The following is a 19,016-nucleotide window of genomic DNA, read 5'->3' as shown; positions in this document are numbered from 1 at the left end:
TAGTTTTTTTATTATTTTTTTAATATAATTTTTAAAAAAATTTTGGCCATGCCACATGTCATGTAGGATCTTAGTTCCCTGACCTGGGATCAAACCCACAATCCCTGCTTTGGAAATGCAGAGTCTTAACCACTGGACACTCAGGGAAATTCCAATAGTTAGATTTTTTAAGTAAAAAGCAAAAAACAAATATCATATATATATTTTTAAAACAGTAATGTCTCTATTAGTCATTGCTTTTCTTTGGAGTTTTTTGGTAAGATTTTTTGCAAGTTGCCTTTTGTGGTTTATAGTCACTTTTCACTTTATTACCTGGAATAAAATAAGGAAACAGCTCAGTGAGCTTAAAAAGGACATGTGACAGGTCATAAGCCAGTGAACCTCTTGGTTCTATTCATGAGTCTTGAGACAATGCTATAAAGTTCTGCTTCCCAGGAACACTTTTTGGGAGGCTGGAGGTTAAGTATCAGGGGATTAGTAAATCATCCTTACATTTATGTCCCATGGAGAGTATACCTAGCCAAATCTCTTCCAGCAGCATACTGGACATTCAAAGCAGGCTTTGTGTTCAGTGGCAAACCACAGTCTGTCTGTGAGATAGTAGTCAATAGATTTTTATGTAAACATAAACTGCTTTCTTCAATGAGGTGATTAAAGCTGAAGGCCTGCCTGAGTAGTGTGTGTGAGTGTGTGTGTGTTCAGGTTCTGGGCCCTTGTCAGGATTATAGGTTTTGACTGGTGTTCTTGGTCCAAGTATTTTTTTCCAAGCCCAGTGCTGTTGAGTGTCTTGCTAAGAGCTATGCCCAGAGGAGAAGAAATAAGAGCCGCCCATGTGTTGTGGCTCCTGGTTTTGCCTCTGTGACGTCCCTCAGCTGCTTGGATCAGCTTTGAACTTGATGCTAATTCTCTTTTCTTCACTTCTTAGGAAAGACCAGAACTTATTGTCTCCAGTGAACTGCTGGTATTTGCTCCTGAACCAAGTGAGGCGAGAAAGCAAAGACCACGCCACCTTGAGTGACATCTATCTGAACAACGTGATTATGCGGTTCATGCAGATAAGTGAGGATTCCACCAGGATGTTTAAAAAGGTATCTTCCATCTGTCCCACCAGAGATTGCTTCCCTATACCCACTGAGCCTGTAACCAAGACTGGGAAGGGTCCGGTGCCTTAAATACTTAGTGGTATTTAATAGAGATTACATTCAAAAAATAAATAAGCGAACATATTTTGGGCTTCCCTGGTGGCTCAGACGGTAAAGAATCTGACTGCAGTGCGGAAGACCTGGCTTTGATCACTGGATTGGGAAGATCCCCTGGAGGAGGGCATGGCAACCTACTCCAGTATTCTTGCCTGGAGAAGTCCATGGACAGAGGAGCCTGGAGGGCTACAGTCCATGGGGTCATAAAGGGTCAGACATGACTGAGCAACTAACACACACACACACACACACCAGATATCTTAAAGACACAATAAAAAGTTGAGCAGGCACACTCGTAGAGTTGTAGAACACCGAATCTGTGACCTGAATGATGTGAGCAGGATTTTGAAATGAGGTATACTTGCAAATTGCACCTCTGTCCTTAGAAATAGACTTCCTGAGGTTATTAAAAAAAACAGACCAGAGAGGAGAAGCCTTAAGAACTGTGTTTTAGGCTCACACATGATCAGAGACTTGTGAAGAAGATAACCAGATGTGGTGCTCTCTTGGGAAAATGTTATCACGGTTTTTCTCATTCCCACCAGACTAGCAATGGAGGCTGTGAGAGACTGACAAGAAAAAAAATCCCACGGGGCACGGAAATTCAGTCCCTTACATGCCAGAGAGGTTCCTCCTTCCCAAATCCACTTAAAAAACAAAGGAGCCGGGTTTTTAAGACTTCTTATCATTGTTACCCGTCTCAGCCAACTCTCAGCAGGTTGTTGTTGTTTGGACATCTTTGTTGAGAGCAATAACAAAATTGGACCATTTCCTGTGTAGAGAAGGCAGCTACTTGCCCAGTAAAACTGGCTTTCAGTTTTTATGTTTATAGGACAGTGGTTCTCCCCCACATCCTAAGCATCATACTTGGGGTGTTTGGTGTCTGTACTAATATCTGTACCTCTAGTCAGTAAGTCTTAGTTTCAGAAAGTTGGGAGGAAAGCCCCTTGTAGATTAAAAGTATATTTATGTCTCAAAGGGACAACAATATGGCGCTGTGCAGGCCAGCTGGGAAACTTCTTAGTCATGTTTGATATCTCCACATTAGATTTGATCCCCGACCTAGAACTGGAATTTAGCAAACTTGAAGTTGTCTTTTGTTCTGTTAAATAGAGGGAAGCATGTTTCAAACAAAGGAGAAATTTTTTAAAAATTTGGACATAAGAGCATATTAAGAAAACAGAGAAATATCTTGTGTATCTTAATAGTTTAGACTGACCTAGGAAAGTGAAGTAATTTTCTCAGATGTCAGTCCTTTCTATTAAGTCTTCATTTGGTTCAGTGGACTTTTTGGATCTTATCATCTATGAGTGGGAGATGGTGTCAGGTCTTGGAAAGGCTACTTCAATAAAGAAAAACTAGTCCTCATGCTCAAGGAGGTTGTAGTTTATCCAAATTTGTATGATGCTATATATATAATGCTTCCAAGTCACAGGGATGCTGGCAACCTTTCAGTCTGGGCCTCCGGGACCAGCAACTCAGCTGAGTTCATTTATTCATCCATTCAACAAAGCATCTTTAAATGCCAGGCTGGGAAGCAGAGTTAAAAGACATTCCTGCCTGCACAGAATCACTTAAAAAGTTAACAGTCACTACGATTAGGGAACATACAACCTGCTCTAGAAACTTGAGGGATGGAGATCTTAACCTTACTCTTTGTGTGTGTGTGTGTGTGTGTGTGTGCGCGCGCGTGTGTGCGTGCGCGCGCAGGTGCTCGATTGTATCCTACTATTTGCGACCCCGTGGAATATAGCCGGCCAGGCTCCTCTGCTTTACACTCTGTGTGTGTGTGTGTGTGTGTGTGTGTGTGTGTGCGTGCGTGCGTGCATGCGCACGCGCTTGCTCGATTGTATCCTACTATTTGCAACCCTATGGAATATAGCCGGCCAGGCTCCTCTGTCGATGGAATTCTCCAGGCAGGAATACCGAAGTCGGTTGCCATTCCCTTCTCCAGGGGATCTTCCCAACGCAGGGGTCGAACCCACATCTCTTGCATCTCCAGGGTTGCACGAGGACTCTTTACCACTGAGCCACCTGGGAATCCCTAACCTTCCTGAGGGGCCAAGAAATTCTTCCCAGTGGAGGAAACACCTACAGACAAACCGGTGGGAGAAGGAGATGGTCATCAAGCAGATGAGGACAGTGAACTGTTCCAGGGAAAGGAGAAGCATGACGTGTTCAGGAAGAGGAAAGAGTTTGGTGTGAGTTTGGTGAGAGATTGTATGGGATTGAGTGATGGAGTGTGAGGCTAGAAAGGACGTGCGTGCGTGCCAAGTCGCTTCTGTCACATCCGACTCTTTGTGACTCTATGGACCATAGCCCCCCAGGCTCCTGTCCCTGGATTCTCCAGGCAAGAATACTGAAGTGGGTTTCCCTGCCCTCCCCCAGGGGATCTTCCCGACCCAGGGATTGAATCCAGGTCTCTTACATCTCTCACATTGGCAGGCGCGTTCTTTACCACTAGCTCCACTTTGCATGTCTTGCTAAGCTATAAGGATTTGTGTTTTGTAAATCAAAGTCAAGGGCTTCTTAAAGTTGATGGAAACTTAGAGCTGAGAGTCAAATGGATTTGGACTTGAATCCCAACTTTTGTGCTTTTGTGATCTTGGGAGATGATTTAAGAAAGTACACTCCTCTATCTCCAGGAGTGGGGAGGGAGGGCTAGGGACTGGCAGAAGGGGAAGGTAAGCCAATGGGTGCTCAGAGGTTGGGATGGCCCTTTGGAGTTTGTCACCAAGGAGGCCTTATGTTTGTTTTGCAGACATTACATCTGAGCTGCCCTTGGGGAGGGGCTAAGTAATCTTGGGGGTGAGGCAGCTCCCACTGCTGGAGGGTAATTCCCAACAGAGATTCCAAGAGCAAGATCAGCTGTGAGTTTCATCAGCCAGCAGCCAATATTCCCAGTAGCTGGGGAAATATAGCTCTTGAGAGAGGGCCTGAGGAATGTACGGTAAACACACACACACACCATGCCTGCCTGTTTGCTGCCTAGAAGTCGTCTTCTTATCCAGATTTTCTGGGACTCATCTCCTTAGAAGCTGCCTATTTATAGCAGACTCCTGGTTGCTTCAGCATTTAGTAGAGTGAACAGTGTTCTCACCTCTATTGCCGATCAGCTGGAAAGTTAACGGTCATTACAATGACAGGTATCAAATTCTAGCACCTCAAGCAAACCCAGCAGATGACATACCTCACCATTTCATGTATATTGTTGCTGAAAAAATTAAGAACAAGAGAGTGAGAGACTGGAAAGTCTTGAGGAGCCAGATCAGCCCACTAGGACACATTTGTCATCTGCAAATGTAGGAAGGTAGGAAGCCAAGACCCATATCTGTCAAGTCTAGAGAACTTCATATCCCTTTAGGTTAAAAACCAAGACTAGTGTTTTCTGCTTTTTTAAAATTGCCAAGCCATCTCCTTCTCCAGCTCTTCTATTACTGTGGTTCCAGAAGCATACTTTTTTGTCAAAATAGAAGGAAGTGATTAGAACCAGTCTGAAATAACCTTTAGAACTTCTGTGAAGTCCTTAGCATAATGCTTGTTCTTCTTTCAGGGGATTTTGCGACTTCCTCATTTTTCAAAAATAACCCCACATCTATATGAAGATCCAGATAGATGCTAAGCGCTTGACAGATGCAACCTCTTACACAGCTGTATGGTTGATCAGAATAACATACTGATTCATTTGTAAGGCTCTAACATCAGATATTTTGGGTATGAATGTTGATTTTGTCTCTCTTGTTATCTATGTGGACCTGGAAGTGTTGGTAAACCTCTTAAATCTCAGTTTATAAGTCTGTAAAGTACATATAGTCACTTATTTCAGATACTTGTATGGAAAACTCATGACTTGTGCATGGAAAGCTACTTACCCCAGCGTCTGAATTTAATACTAATACAGTCTAACTAGTTTTTAGCTGTTATCTTTGTTATTATCTTTATTGTAAACACTTATTTCCTACACCTACAATAATTATGTAATATGAGCTTACACCAGACATTATCCTAAATATGTCCTCATTTTAAAGAGACTATGTAACACAACTGTGAAGACCACATCCAGATCATCACATGTTATTTGTGTATCACTTTTTATCAAGTTCCAAAACATATTTCTAAGCAGACTGAGAAATGCTCCAATATCCTTTCTTGTAGCTGAATTAAAATTTTGGTCCTTGCATTTCAACAGTTAATGGGAAGTTAGGGATAACCCAGTGAATACCTGTGTTGGAGAGCTCTTCTGTGCCTCTCAAGTCCCCGACTGCTATTTCACTTGGGCAGTCTTTTTTTTTTTTTTTTTTCCCATATTTGTGTATTTGGCTGCCTCAGGTCTTGAATCTTAGTTGTGCCAAATAGAAACTTTTGTTGCAGCATTCAGACCCTAGAGCGGTTGGTTGGGGGGAGGAGTTAGTTGGTTGTGGTGCTGGGGATTAGTTGCCCTGAAGCCTGACCAGTCCTCACTTCTTCCCTGAAGAACAAGGGGTGGTGAGGTGCCTCCTGCCCTGTGCTCCAGCCCTGCCTCCTGGAAGGATGAGATTCTGCTGCCTTCTTTCCATTACTCATGACTGAAGAGTGGTCAGCATCTGGGTTGGTGCTGCAGCCAGAAAATGTGCAGTTTGTATGCTACACATAAAAATGTAATTAATGTCAGCAGTTCACCATTGTGATAGCAAAGACCACAGCTAACATGCAGTAATCACTTTATTTATGCACTTTATCACATGATCTTCATTATCAACACTAAGAATGTTTAATACAAGTGTGTAGTTTAGAAGGGAGCCCCATAAAATGGTAGCCTTTGAGGACTTCCCCAGTGGCCCAGTGGGCTTCCCTCATAGCTCAGTCAGTAAAGAATCTGCCTGCAGTGCAGGAGACCCGAGTTTGATCCCTGGGTGGGGAAGATCCCCTGGAGAAGGAAATGGCAACCCTTTCCAGTATTCTTGCCATGGACAGAGGAGCTTGGGGGCTACAGCCCATGGGGTCTCAAGAGTTGGACACGACTTGGCAACTAAACCAGTGGTTAAGACTGTGTGCTCCCAGTGCGGGGGGCCTGAGTTCGATCCCTGGTTGGGGAACCAAGATCTCACATGCCATGTGGCCAAGAAACTTTAAAAAGTAGCATTCAAATATGTTAAATTATCTGTGAAAGTGTTACCCACTCAATCGTGTCTGATTCTGTGATCCCATGGACAGTAGCCCATCAGGCTCCTCTGTCTATGGGATTTCCCAGGCAAGAACACTGGAGTGGGTTGCCATTTCCTCCTCCAGGGCATCCTCCCAACCCAGGGATCAAACCCAGGTCTTCTGCATTGCAGGCAGATTCTTTACCATCTGAGCCATCAAGGAAGCCTATCATTTCCCCATGGATTGTTTTCAAGTTATTAATGTTTTTATCCTTATTTTGCATAGATATGTGTACTGGTATAATTTATTTTGTTTCTTCACCGATAGTAATGACATAAAGTACTCTAGCTACCACTTTACTGAATTTTCACTCTGTGCCCTGCATTTTCCACACATTAACTCATGCACCCTCACAGTTGCCCAGAGAACAGGGATTATTAGTCACATTTCAGGGATGAGGAAGCAAAAGACTCAGCTATAACTTGCAGAGCCTGGCTCGCTCATATGTTTTCTTGTCTTTGTCTGTGGGTCTTAGATAGTTCATAGTTACTGTAACTTTGTTGGTGTTTTTCAGTGGTCATTTGAGACGTTACAGAATGCACAGGATAGAAACTTCCGAGAACTGGAACACTGTGGTTTCTGGCCCTATTCCTTTCTAATGAAAATCCTGAAGAAAGATAGTCCTGGATGAGGCAGCAAAATCTGTCAGTCATCCGAGTTATAGACAGAAGTTCAAAGCAGCAGAGACTGGCTGCAAGCCACTGAGAATTACCTCACTTTGGCCTCAATGCCTTAGATTATCAGATTGAGACTCACAGGAATGAAATTAACCCGCTTTTGGTATCATTGATTTTGTGGCATAATCTGAAAGGAAGGGGAGAGTACTAGTAAGATTTGGAAATTTCTAGTCATTTTAAAATTATGATCAAGCCAATCTTATTCTATTTAAATTTTCTTAGTAGAAAGAAAATCCTATTTTATTTAAATACCTTAGTAGAAAGTAGAAATACTTTAGTAGAAAGATATTTCATGTGGGGAGGTGGGACCGGTGTTTTCAATTAGACTTATTTAAAATAAGTTAATATTCACACAGATGGTTTAAGTTAATAAATGTTACTAATCTAGTACAGATCTCTAAGGCTCTAACCTTGTTTTGAAGAAAAAGTTCGTAAGTTTAAAAAAATCTGAAACCTGCAAATCTATATATAAATGAGTCTTATTTCTGTTTGAATGTAAAAATATATACTCATTGTAAAAATTTAGAAAACACCAAAAGATATAAAACTGGAAATAAGAGTTACCCATATTAATACTACCTACTGCTAGTATTCCTGACTGTATCTTTTCTGTATTCATATGTATACTAGACAAACATATGCATATTAATATATATGTATTTTACAAAATTGAAATTTCATTGCAGATAGCCTGGGAACCTGCCCTTTTCATGGAAAATATTGTTAGCATTTCCTATGTGTGGAAGAAATCTTTTCTTTCAATGTAATTGTATTTATTTACCGTGCTGGGTCTTCATTGCTGAACACGGGCTTCCTCTAGTTGAGGCCAGTGGGGCTACTCTCATGTTGCAGAGGAGGCAGACTCAGCAGTTTGTGGGCACAGGCTTAGTTGCCCCACAGCATGTTGGATTGTCTTGGGCGAGGGTTCAAACCCATGTCTTCTGCATTGACAGCAGATTCTTAACCACTGAACCACCAGGGAAGCCCTAACATAATCTTTTAAAACAGGATACTTGGTGCCTGCATAATGTTTCACTGTCAGTACAGCCATGTTCTTTTCCTGTTATTGGACATTTAAATCTTTCACACATCTTTGATATTTTTCTTATATCACTGAAACAGAATTATTAGGTCAGAGAATGGTATTAGAATTTCATGCTTTGGATGAAATTCTTACTTTTTGCCTTTCTAGAGTAAAGATGGTCATGGCTGTGATTTACTGAAGAGTAATCTAGCCTCTGCAAAATAAATTGACTATGTTATTAGCAGAGAAGTACCAGTGTGATTTAGCATGCTGTTGCATCAGTGGTAAATAATATAACAAGAGGAACGTTTTCAAAGCATTTCAGTGCAGTGTAGCAGAAGAATTAAATGGTATTCTGGTGACCTCAGGGGACAGCTTAATTATTGATGAGGCCTGGATAAATAAGTGAGTATAGTTCAGGCTAACACTACCAGCTGGTTCTCCTGAGTTTTACCAGCTCTACAGTTAGCTCATTTTTCTAGAAATAAATCAAAATCAAGCTATGGTTTCTTACAGTGATGCACTTTTTGAAATATTTTAGAAACTTTTTAATTTGTATTTATAAATTGCTTAACAGGATAGCTGGCACATATTAAGTGCTTAGTAAGTGGCAGTTGTTAGTGCTGCTGTTCCTGCATTTATGTTATTGCCTTTTATTACCTAGTGACAACAGGCCATAATGATTTTTCTAATATTTTTAATTGGAGTATAATTGCTTTACAATGTTGTTAATTTCTGCTGTACAACAACATGAATCAGCTATATGTGTACATATCTCCCCTAAGACATATGTGATTGACCTAGCCATAAATTTAGCAGGTGAGTTATTATATAAGAGCATTCACCATCAGTTTACAAGCTTTATTAAAGACTTTTTTTTTGTCCACACCACAGGGCATGTGGGAACTTAGTTCCCTGACCAGCCCCCTGCAGAGGAAGCAGTCTTAACCACTGGATTGCCAGGGAAGTCCCCGTTAAAGACTTTTAACTAGAACATTAAGCAGATGTTATGTGTCTCTCTCCTTGGAAAGTGACATAATCTTAAAAAACCCGAGGTCAGATAAACTGTACATTTTGTCTATAGTAGTTGAACCCATAATTGCATTGAGAATAATTTTCAAAAAGCACTTGAAACTTATTTATGGTAAAAAAAAAAAAGAAGAAATCTAGAAGTGTATAGAACAAAATTATTTTAAATGGGTATCTCTAAGTTACTTTTATTTTCTTCTGTTTGCTTGCCCGTAATTTCTGGTTTTTGTACAATAAACATGTTGTATAAGGCCCAAAGAAAACAAACATTTATTGTAAACTAAAGCCTTAAAGAAACTTGGCCCCAAGTACACCAGTGTTTACCACAGAGGAATGGGGAGCAATATCCAGTAACTAATTCAGACCTGATGCTATTTGTTAATGGAGAATTAGCCTATTCTCTAGGTACACATGAAAACTGTGCTTTGGCTATACAGCGTTAGGATGCTTAAAATGAAAAGACATGAAATCAGGGACCGACCGAGCAAGATCGCAGCATGCCCCAGGCCTGCAGCCTCCTTACCTCGCAAGATCTCTTTGCCATGACTAATGAAATGTATAAACAGGAAAGAGTGGCACAATCCTTTTACCTTCAAGCAGATCCCATTACTCTGCTCACTCTATGGACTCACACCTAACTCTAAATAGAAGGCTGTACCCCCACTTCCCTTCCCTAACTGTATTTTTCTCTCTGGCACTTACCCCTTTTTGACATGTTACGTATTTGCTTATTGTTTATTCACTTTCTGTCTCGCCTCGATTTAAATGTAAGTTTCTGAGAGGAAGGAACCTTGTATTTTTCACTGAAACAGTGACTAGCACATAGTAGTTACTCTGTAAATATTTATTGAATGACTAAATAATCAACACTTAACATCTGTATTAGAAGCCAGAGATGAGTGTCATCCACATAACAGAAATTTCAAGGCATTTCAGCAAGACCCCATATTGATGGGGCTGTATTTGCGTAACACTATCACATGCTGTCTACTTCCTAAGAGAATTAGAGGAGAAATGAGTCATGACAAGTTCGTGACATGATAGAATAGCTAAACCTCCAGCTTTCTGAGCTGCAGACTGAAAGGGGGTGGCAAAAGAACCAAAAAGTCCTAGGGTGTAGATTTAAAAAGCTATCTCATAAAGTTCTTTATGAACTCCTGCGCTTGCTCTGACTTGCACATGCTCGGGTCTGATCTTCAGCAGTATACCTCCCAAAGACTTTGGGAGCTGAACTAGGGGATAGACTGCTGCCTGGGCTCCAGACTCGCCACTGGACGCTGCATGCACAGGTCAGATCCAAATAGTGCTACAAAGGTGTTAGAACAGATACTGAAACAAACCACTATCCTGAATTCAACTAGGTTGATTTCCTGATAAGACAAAAATATTAACATTCTACATGTGGTTTAAATAAGACCGAGTCTCATAACATAATATTCAAAATATCCAGAGTACAATCCAAATTACTCAGCATACAGAGAACCAGGAAAACCCCAACTGGCAGGGGAAAAGACAATAAATGATACAAATGGTGGAATTATCTAACAAAGACTTGTAGAGCAACCATGATAAAAATGTTCCGAAAAGTGAGAGCAAATACTGTTGAGATGAATGGAAAGATAACGTCTCAGCAGGAAAAAAAAAATATTAACAGAAATAACCAAATTGAAATTTTAGAATTGAAAAATGTAGTTGTTCAGTCACTAAATCATTTCCAACTCTTTGCAAACCCATGGACTGCAACACGCCAGGCTTCCCTGTCCTTCACTGTCTCTCAGGGTTTGCTCAAACTCATCTCCATTGATTTGGTGATGCCATCCAACCATCTCATTCTCTGTCACCTCTTCTTGTCCAGCTCTCAATGTTTCTCAGCATCAGGGTGTTTTCCAATGAGTTGGCTCTTTGCATCAAGTGGCCAGAGTATTGGAGCTTTAGCTTCAGCGTCAGTCCTTCCAGTGAATATTCAGGGTTGATTTCCTTTAGGATTGACTCATTTTGATCTCCTTGCTGTAATCAAAACTAAAAACTCACTACATGGGTTTCAATAGAAGAATAAGGATAACAGACAAAGAGATTAGTTTCTGTTCATCTTGAAGGTAGGTTAGTAGAAACTATCTAATTTGAACAACAGAGAGAAAAAAAGATTGGGAAAAAAATAATCGGTGCCTCTGGGAGCTTTGGGACAACACCAAGAGGTCTGATAATTCATTTTAGCAGAGTCTCCGAAGAAGAGGAGAAAAAGAGTAGGTAGAAAAAATATTTCAAAAAATAATTGCAGGAAAGCTTCTCAAATTTGGCAAATGAGATAAACCTACCCATTCAAGAAGCCAGCAAAACCCAAGCTAGCGGAATCCAAAGAAGTCCATACCTGCATACATCATAATCAAGAAAAAGCTAACCAAAAAAAATATTGAAAGCAATTGGAGAAAAATGACACATTACTGATGGAAGAACAATTGGATGACCGTGGGTTTCTCTACCTGCTAAATGCCAGTAGCACCTTATTGGTTGTGACAACTAAAAATACCTTCAGAGGTTACCACATGTCCCCTGGGGGAGAAGTCAAGAACCATTAATCCAACTTGAGTTTTCCATTTTTCCAAACATTGTTTAAAAGAAATTTTCCAGTTTGGTTTGCTTTTCAATTACCTGATTTATAACTCTTGATTAAATTAGCAAATATGAGTAGGGTAAAGACTCTCAATCTCTTATCTCCTATCAAGAGACTTTTGAAAAAAGAATAAATATATGTATAATAGTAATGCATACTATACACACACACACACACACATACATATTCAGTTCCAGTTTATTTGTTATTACTGTACTTTAGTCACTAAGTTGTGTCCAACTCTTTTGTGAGCCCATAGACTGTAGTCCGCCAGGCTCCTCTGTCCATGGAATTTCCCAGGCAAGAACACTGGAGTGGGTTGCCATTTCCTTCTCCAAGGGATCTTCCCAACTCAGGGATCGAACCCAGAATATGCAGTTACAAAGAGATATTGAATGTGGCTGACAGATTGATTTCAGTACCTTTTAAATCTCATAGGGGAAAAAAAAGCTTTTCTCATTATTAGAGAAGCAATTACATAGAAATAAGCAGAAATTTTACCAACAAAATACTTTGTCAGATCAACCTAGAAACTTAAAAAGTAAAACAACATTTGACACTGGATATGTGAACTATATAAATTGAGAAAATTCCATAATATTCAGTAATTGATAGTGAATAAATACAAGCATCACTGTCACTTTTTAAACTTTGGTAGTGTCCAGTGGAACACAGAACCATAATTGTCTAATGCATTGACTTGAATAAACATTCCCATTAAAATTTCATTTCTTGGGCTTCTCTGATAGCTCAGTTGATAAAGAATACACCTGCAATGCAGAAGATGCCAGTTCAGTTCCCAGGTCGGGAAGATCCCCTGGAGAAGGGATAGGCTACCCATTCCAGTATTCTTGAGCTTCCCCTGTGGCCCAGCTGGTAAAGAATCCACCAGCAATGCAGGAAACCTGGGTTCGATCCCTGGGTTGGGAAGATCCCCTGGAGAAGGAATAGGCTGCCCACTTCAGTATCCTGGCCTAGAGAATTCCATGGACTACAGTTGTCATTGTAGGCCACCTCTTTTTGGCTTGAACCTAAAGCTCGTATCAGTTACACAGCTGGCTGGGATTAGGAGTGTAGCCTGTAACGTGGCAAAGCGTACATAGTGGAGTAGCACCTATCTGAGCTCTAGAAATGGCTGATGGGGGTGAAGGCTGCAGGCGTGCAAAAATTTTGATTCCCAGTGTGAGCAGTTGGTATGTTGTTGTCATCTACGCAACTAGAGGGGTTTCCCCACTTGCTCAGCAGTGAAGAATCTGCCTGCAATGCAGGAGCCGCAGGAGAGGCAGGTTCGATCCCTGAGTCAGGAAGATCCCCTGGAGGAGGACATGGCAACCCACTCCAGTATTCTTGCCTGAAGAATCCTGTGGACTGAAAGAGCCTGGCAGGCTACAGTCCATAGGGTCGCAATGAGGCAGACACAAATGAAGCAACTGAGCACACACACACATCTAAGCAACAAAGGAAGCAAAGAGAGATTTTGCATCAGGGTGTGACATCATCAGTTTTGTTTTTGGAGAGCAGTGTAAGGAATATATTGGAATGAGGAAAAAAAAAAAACAGTCTTGGGGAAACTAGTTAGTGAGCTGGTGCATGAGTAATGTGGGTGATGGTTTTTGCTCTGTCATAAGTTATGGCCAGAGAGTATTTCCATACTTACAATATTGTCTTCTAAAAGTTCTCATTCATGTAGATCCAGAATGAATCAAATGGCTTTTTGTTGTTATTTTATGAAAGGTCTGATGGAAATTTAAAACCAGGACATTGTTTTTCAGTCCATCCTAATCAGATTTAAAAGCTTCTACTCCTTTATCTGATGGCTCTTTAGCCTGTTAGAGGGGAAAAAAAAATCTAACCATAATTCCAAGATTCTTAGGCTTATGTTAACTATGCAAATGTGGGTTTGGACCATCTCTACAAAACAGCGTGATTGCAAGCAATGCAGGTCACTGAGAGGTGTATGTTGTCTCCTAGTCCTCCCAAGATCTTAGCTTCCAGCTCTGGAAGTGTTATAAACAAAGTGTCCTCCATACTACTAGCTGCAAGACAGCGAACAACTATCGCAGTTGTTGTTCAGTCGCTCAGGTGTGTCTGACTCTTTGCGACCCCATGGACTGCAGCACACCAGGCTTCCCTGTCCTGCACCATCTCCCAGAGTTTGCTCAAACTCATGTCCATTGAGTCGGTGATGCTGTCCGACCATCTTGTCCTCTGTTGTCCCCTCCTTCTCCTGCCCTCAATCTTTCCCAGTGGCAGGGTCTTTTCTAATGCGTTGGCTCCTCACATCAGGTGCCCAAAGTTTTGGAGCTTTAGCATTAGTCCTTCCAATGAATATTCAGGGTTGATTTCCTTTAGGACTGACTTGTTTGACGTCCTTGCTGTTCAAGGGACTCTCAAGAGTCTTCTCCAGCACCACAATTCAAAAGCATCAATTCTTCGTACTCAGCCTTCTTTATGGTCCAATACTAACATCCACACATGACTGCTGGAAAAACCATAGCTTTAACTAGATGGACCTTTGTCAACAAAGTAGTGCCTCTGTTTCTTATTATGCTGTCTAGGTTGGTCATAGGTTTTCTTCCAAGGAGCAAGCATCTTTTAATTTCATGGCTGCAGTCACCATCTGCAGTGATTTTGGAGCCCCAAAAAATAAAGTCTGCCACTGTTTCCACTGGTTCCCATCTATTTGCCATGAAGTGATGGGACTGGATGCCATGATCTTCGTTTTCTGAATGTTGAGTTTTAAGCCAGCTTTTTCACTCTGATCTTTCACTTTCATCAAGAGGCTTTTGAGTTCCTCTTCACTTTCTGCCATAAGGGTGGTATCATCTGCATATCTGAGGTTATTGATATTTCTCCCAGCAATCTTAATTCCAGCTTGTGCTTCATCCAGTCCAGCATTTCTCATGATGTACTCTCCATATAAATTAAATAAGCTGGGTGACAATATACAGCCTTGACATAACTCCTTTCCTGATTTGCAACCAGTCTGTTGTTCAATCTCGCATTCTAACTCTTGCTTATTGGCCTGCATACAGATTTCTAGGGAGCAGGTCAGGTGGTCTGGTATTCCCATCTGTTGAAGAATTTTCTAGTTTATTGTGATTCACACAGTCAAAAGCTTTAGCATAGTCAATAAAGCTGTGGTAGATGTCTTTCTGGAACTCTCTCGCTTTTTTGATTATGTTGGCAATTTGATCTCTGGTTCCTCTACCTTTTCTAAATCCAGCTTGAACATCTGAAAGTTCAGGGTTCACAAACTGTTAAATAGCTCAACTGGAATTCCATCACCTCCACTAGATTTGTTCGTAGTGATGCTTCCTAAGGCCCACTTGACTTTGCATTCCAGGATGTCTGGCTCTAGGTGAGTGATCATACCATGGTGTTTATCTGGGTCATGAAGTTCTCTTTTGTATAGTTCTTCTGTGTATTCTTGCCACCTCTTCTTAATATCTTCTGCTTCTGTTAGGTCCGTACCATTTCTGCCCTTTATTGAGCCCATCTTTGCAGGAAAAGTTCCCTTGGTATCTCAGATTTTCTTGAAGAGATCTCTAGTCTTTCCCATTCTATTGTTTTCATCTATTTTTCTGCACTGATCACTGAGGAAGGCTTTCTTATCTCTCTTTACTATTCTTTGCAATTCTGCATTCGAATGGGTGTATCTTTCTTTTTCTTCTCTGCCTTTTCCTTCTCTTTTCTCAGCTATTTGTAAGGCCTCCTCAGACAACCATTTAGCTTTTTTGCATTTCTTTTCTATGGGAATGGTCTTGATCCCTGTCTCCTGTACAATGTCATGAACCTCCATCCATAGTTCTTCAGGCACTCTGTCTGGCAGATCTAGTCCCTTAAATCTATTTCTCACTTCCACTGTATAATCATAAGGAATTTGATTTAGGTCATTCCTGAACGGTCTAGTGGTTTTCACTACTTTCTTCAATTTAAGTCTGAATTTGGCAATAAGGAGTTCATGGTCTGAGCCACAGTCATCTCCCAGTCTTGTTTTTGCTGCCTGTATAGAGCTTCTCCTTCTTTGGCTGCAAAGAATATAATCAGTCTGATTTCAGTGTTGACCATCTGGTGATGTCCATGTGTAGTCTTCTCTTGTGTTGTTGGAAGAGGGTGTTTGCTATTCCCAGTGCGTTCTCTTGGCAAAACTGTATTAGCCTTTGCCCTGCTTCATTCTATACTCCTAGACCAAATTTGCCTGTTACTCCAGTTTTTCTTGACTTCCTACTTTGGCATTCCAGTTCCCTATAATGAAAAGGACATCTTTTTTGGGTGTTCTAGAAGGTCTTGTAGATCTTCATAGAACCATTCAACTTCTGCTTCATCATTACTTTTCAGTGCATAGACTTGGATTACTGTGATATTGAATGGTTTGCCTTGGAAACGAACAGAAATCATTCTGTCGTTTTTGAGATTGCACCCAAGTACTGCATTTTGGACTCTCTTGTTGACCATGACGGCTACTCCATTTCTTCTAAGGAATTCTTGCCCACAGAAGCAGATATAATGGTCATCTGAGTTAAATTCACCCATTCCAGTCCATCTTAGTTCACTGATTCCTAAATGTCAGTGTTCACTCTTGCCATCTCCTGTTTGACCACTTCCAATTTACGTTGAATCATGGACCTAACATTCCAGGTTCCTATACAATATTGCTCTTTACAGCATCAGACTTTACTTCCATCACCTGTCACATTCACAGTGGGGTGTTGTTTTTGCTTTGGCTCCATCTCTTCGTTCTTTCTGGAGTTACTTCTCCACATACCTCCAGTTATTGGGCACCTACCGACCTGGGGAGTTCATCTTTCAGTGTCCTATCTTTTTGCCTTTTCATACTGTTCATGGGATTCTCAAGGGAAGAATACTGAAGCGGTTTGCCATTCCCTTCTCCATTGGACCACTTTTTGTCAGAACTCTCCACCATGACCCAGCCATCGTGGGTGGCCCTACACAGCATGGCTCATAGTTTCATTGAGTTGGACAAGGCTGTGGTCCATGTGTTCAGACTGGTTAGTTTTCTGTGATTGTGGTTTTCAGTCTCTCTGCCCTCTGATGGAGAAGGACAAGAGGCTTATGGAATAATAAAACTGAACTATTATGTTTTTGTAAGGTTCAGCATATTTAAAAGTGGCCTGGAAATATGTCCCTGATTTTTTTTAGTTAATTATTACAGTCTCGACTGGAGTTCATGACACATTCTAATTTTAGTTAGGTTGGCTTATTTACATCAGCTCTTGAGAGTTTGTGCTTGAATGTCTCTTCATTTAGTGACACTAAAGTGCTGTTTCCAGTGTATCACCATTTTGAGTGGAGAAATATTTCTAGCATGAAACATTGTGCTTCTTGAAGAGTTAAAGTAATACAAGCTGAACATGAAAATAGTTATTTCATTTACTTTATTCCCTGTAGGATTTAAAATTTCAGTCTTGACTTACTGCTTAATCTGTTCAAGTACTCTTTGTACCTGCGCAGTTATGAGTGACACTGTGTACCTGACTTTGCACCTTTGCCTGCTCACAGGCAATGCCTCATTGGCCAGCAATTACATCAGTAAACATTCTAGGAGATACCCCAGATAGTTCCTGTAAGGTGAAGTTTTGTCTTATTTCAAAATTAAGCTGTGGTTCCCCTATAACTGGGCTTCCCCGGTGGCACAGATGGTAAAGAATCTGCCTGCAATGCAGAAAACCTGGGTTTGATCCCTGAGTTGGGAAGATCCCCAGAGAAGGGAATGGTAACCCATTCCACTATTCTTTCCTGGACAATTCTATGGACAGAGGAGCCTGGTGGGTTACAGTCCATGGGATCACAAAGAGTCGGACACAACTGAGCAACTCACCCTTTCCCCTATATCTACTATTGCTTTTCCTAGTTTTCCCACATTTTCTAGTGACATGGAATTTTATCTAAAAGAATGTTTATTATTTTTCTTCTTGGAAATGAAGTAGATCGTGAGGCTGATTCCATGTAGTGATATTTAGTTGTCACTTTAACAAGTACAAAATGATGTCCCTTGACAAATAAAAAGGAAATGTGCAGAAATGCTATTAATATGATCCCGAAGTTTGCTTCAGGCCATTAAGCCCAACCCAACTTTTTCCATTAGGCATTTGGGAGGATGCTATTGCTGCTGTCTTTAGAGTTTACAAGAATTAAGAGATCCTATTATTATAAGAGCACATGAACACGAGCTTTTGGAAATGTAAAAGCACACACACTGTGGAAGTACGGCCTGACCCTTTTAACCAGAGTTCACATCCAAAACTCAACCAAGCGTAAGACACTAAAATCATATGCAGCCCTCTTATTAAATATTTAATCTGATTTTTCTCTTTCTCTCTCAGCCTAACTCTGACTCAGCATAAGGTTAGGATTTCTTGACTGGTCATCACAATAGATTTACTTTATAAAATAACTCCATGAGAGGCCAGAGGCCCTCTGAATTGGTCATTTAATACAACCATGTGGATTACTTGATTGATTGCTCAATGTACTTAATTATTGTTGTTTTAATTATGCTCTTTCTTCTGCCCTCCTTTCTCTCCTTTCCGGGAGGTTCCAGGGAAAAAGCCTGCAGTTCTAGGAATAGTGATCTGGCCAGGATCCACCCAGCATAGCACTTATCACAGGGCTCCATACAGGAAGCCTTGGGCCCATCTACCTCCTCCATGAGACTATGAACTCTGGAGGGCAGAAGCCATACTTACTCAGCTCTGGGTCCCGTTCATTCATCCAAAGTTTATCAAGTACCTAGTGTGCCAGGCACCAGAGCAGTCCCTAGGAATCCCTGCTTTCAAAAAAAAAAAAAACCTCTGTTTATGAAGAAAAATAGAAACATGATGAGTGTAATAATAATAGGCGGCATCAGTTTAATGCTTACTGAATGCTGGGTTTTGTGTCAGGTGTTTAATATGGACCATCACGGGGACATCCCTGGCAGTCCAGTGGTGGAGACTTTACCTTTCAGCTCAGGGGGTACAGGTTCAATCCCTGGTTGGAGAGCTAAGATCCCACATGCTTCTTGGCCAAAAAACCAAAGCAGGGAAGCGATATTGTAACAAATAAAGACTTTAAAAATAGTCCATATCAAAAAAACTTTAATAAAATGAGAACCATCTGAATAAAACCCCATGATGTAGAGACTATTGGCATCTCTGTTTTGCCATTGAGGAAACTCAAAAAATTAATTTATGCCTAGACAAGAGTTTGAAAACAGGTGTTCAGTTTTATAGTTTGAACATTTAACCACTAAATCATACAGCACATCAGTACAGTTCAGTCGCTCAGTT

The 19,016-nt window shown here is 40.9% G+C and overlaps 1 protein-coding gene across 8 annotated transcripts in view; it reads left to right on the top strand.

Annotated features, from left to right (window-relative positions):
- The window catches only part of SRGAP1 (SLIT-ROBO Rho GTPase activating protein 1), a 310,916-nt gene that overhangs the window by 160,858 nt on the left and 131,042 nt on the right, over positions 1-19,016 (top strand). For all 8 annotated transcript variants that reach the window (XM_086400213.1, XM_086400212.1, XM_086400214.1 and 5 more), the window contains one exon: positions 926-1,088. In XM_086400213.1, the coding sequence (XP_086256339.1) occupies positions 926-1,088 (163 nt within the window). The remainder of the gene's footprint in view (positions 1-925; positions 1,089-19,016) is intronic.

This window comes from Bos grunniens, chromosome 5 (genome assembly GCF_055505025.1).
Source record: "Bos grunniens cultivar Pamir isolate PY7600 chromosome 5, Bosgru_T2T1.0, whole genome shotgun sequence".
NCBI classification, from domain to species: domain Eukaryota; kingdom Metazoa; phylum Chordata; class Mammalia; order Artiodactyla; family Bovidae; genus Bos; species Bos grunniens.
Note: the sequence above shows the minus strand (reverse complement) of the source record. Positions and strands in the feature narration are given on the sequence as shown.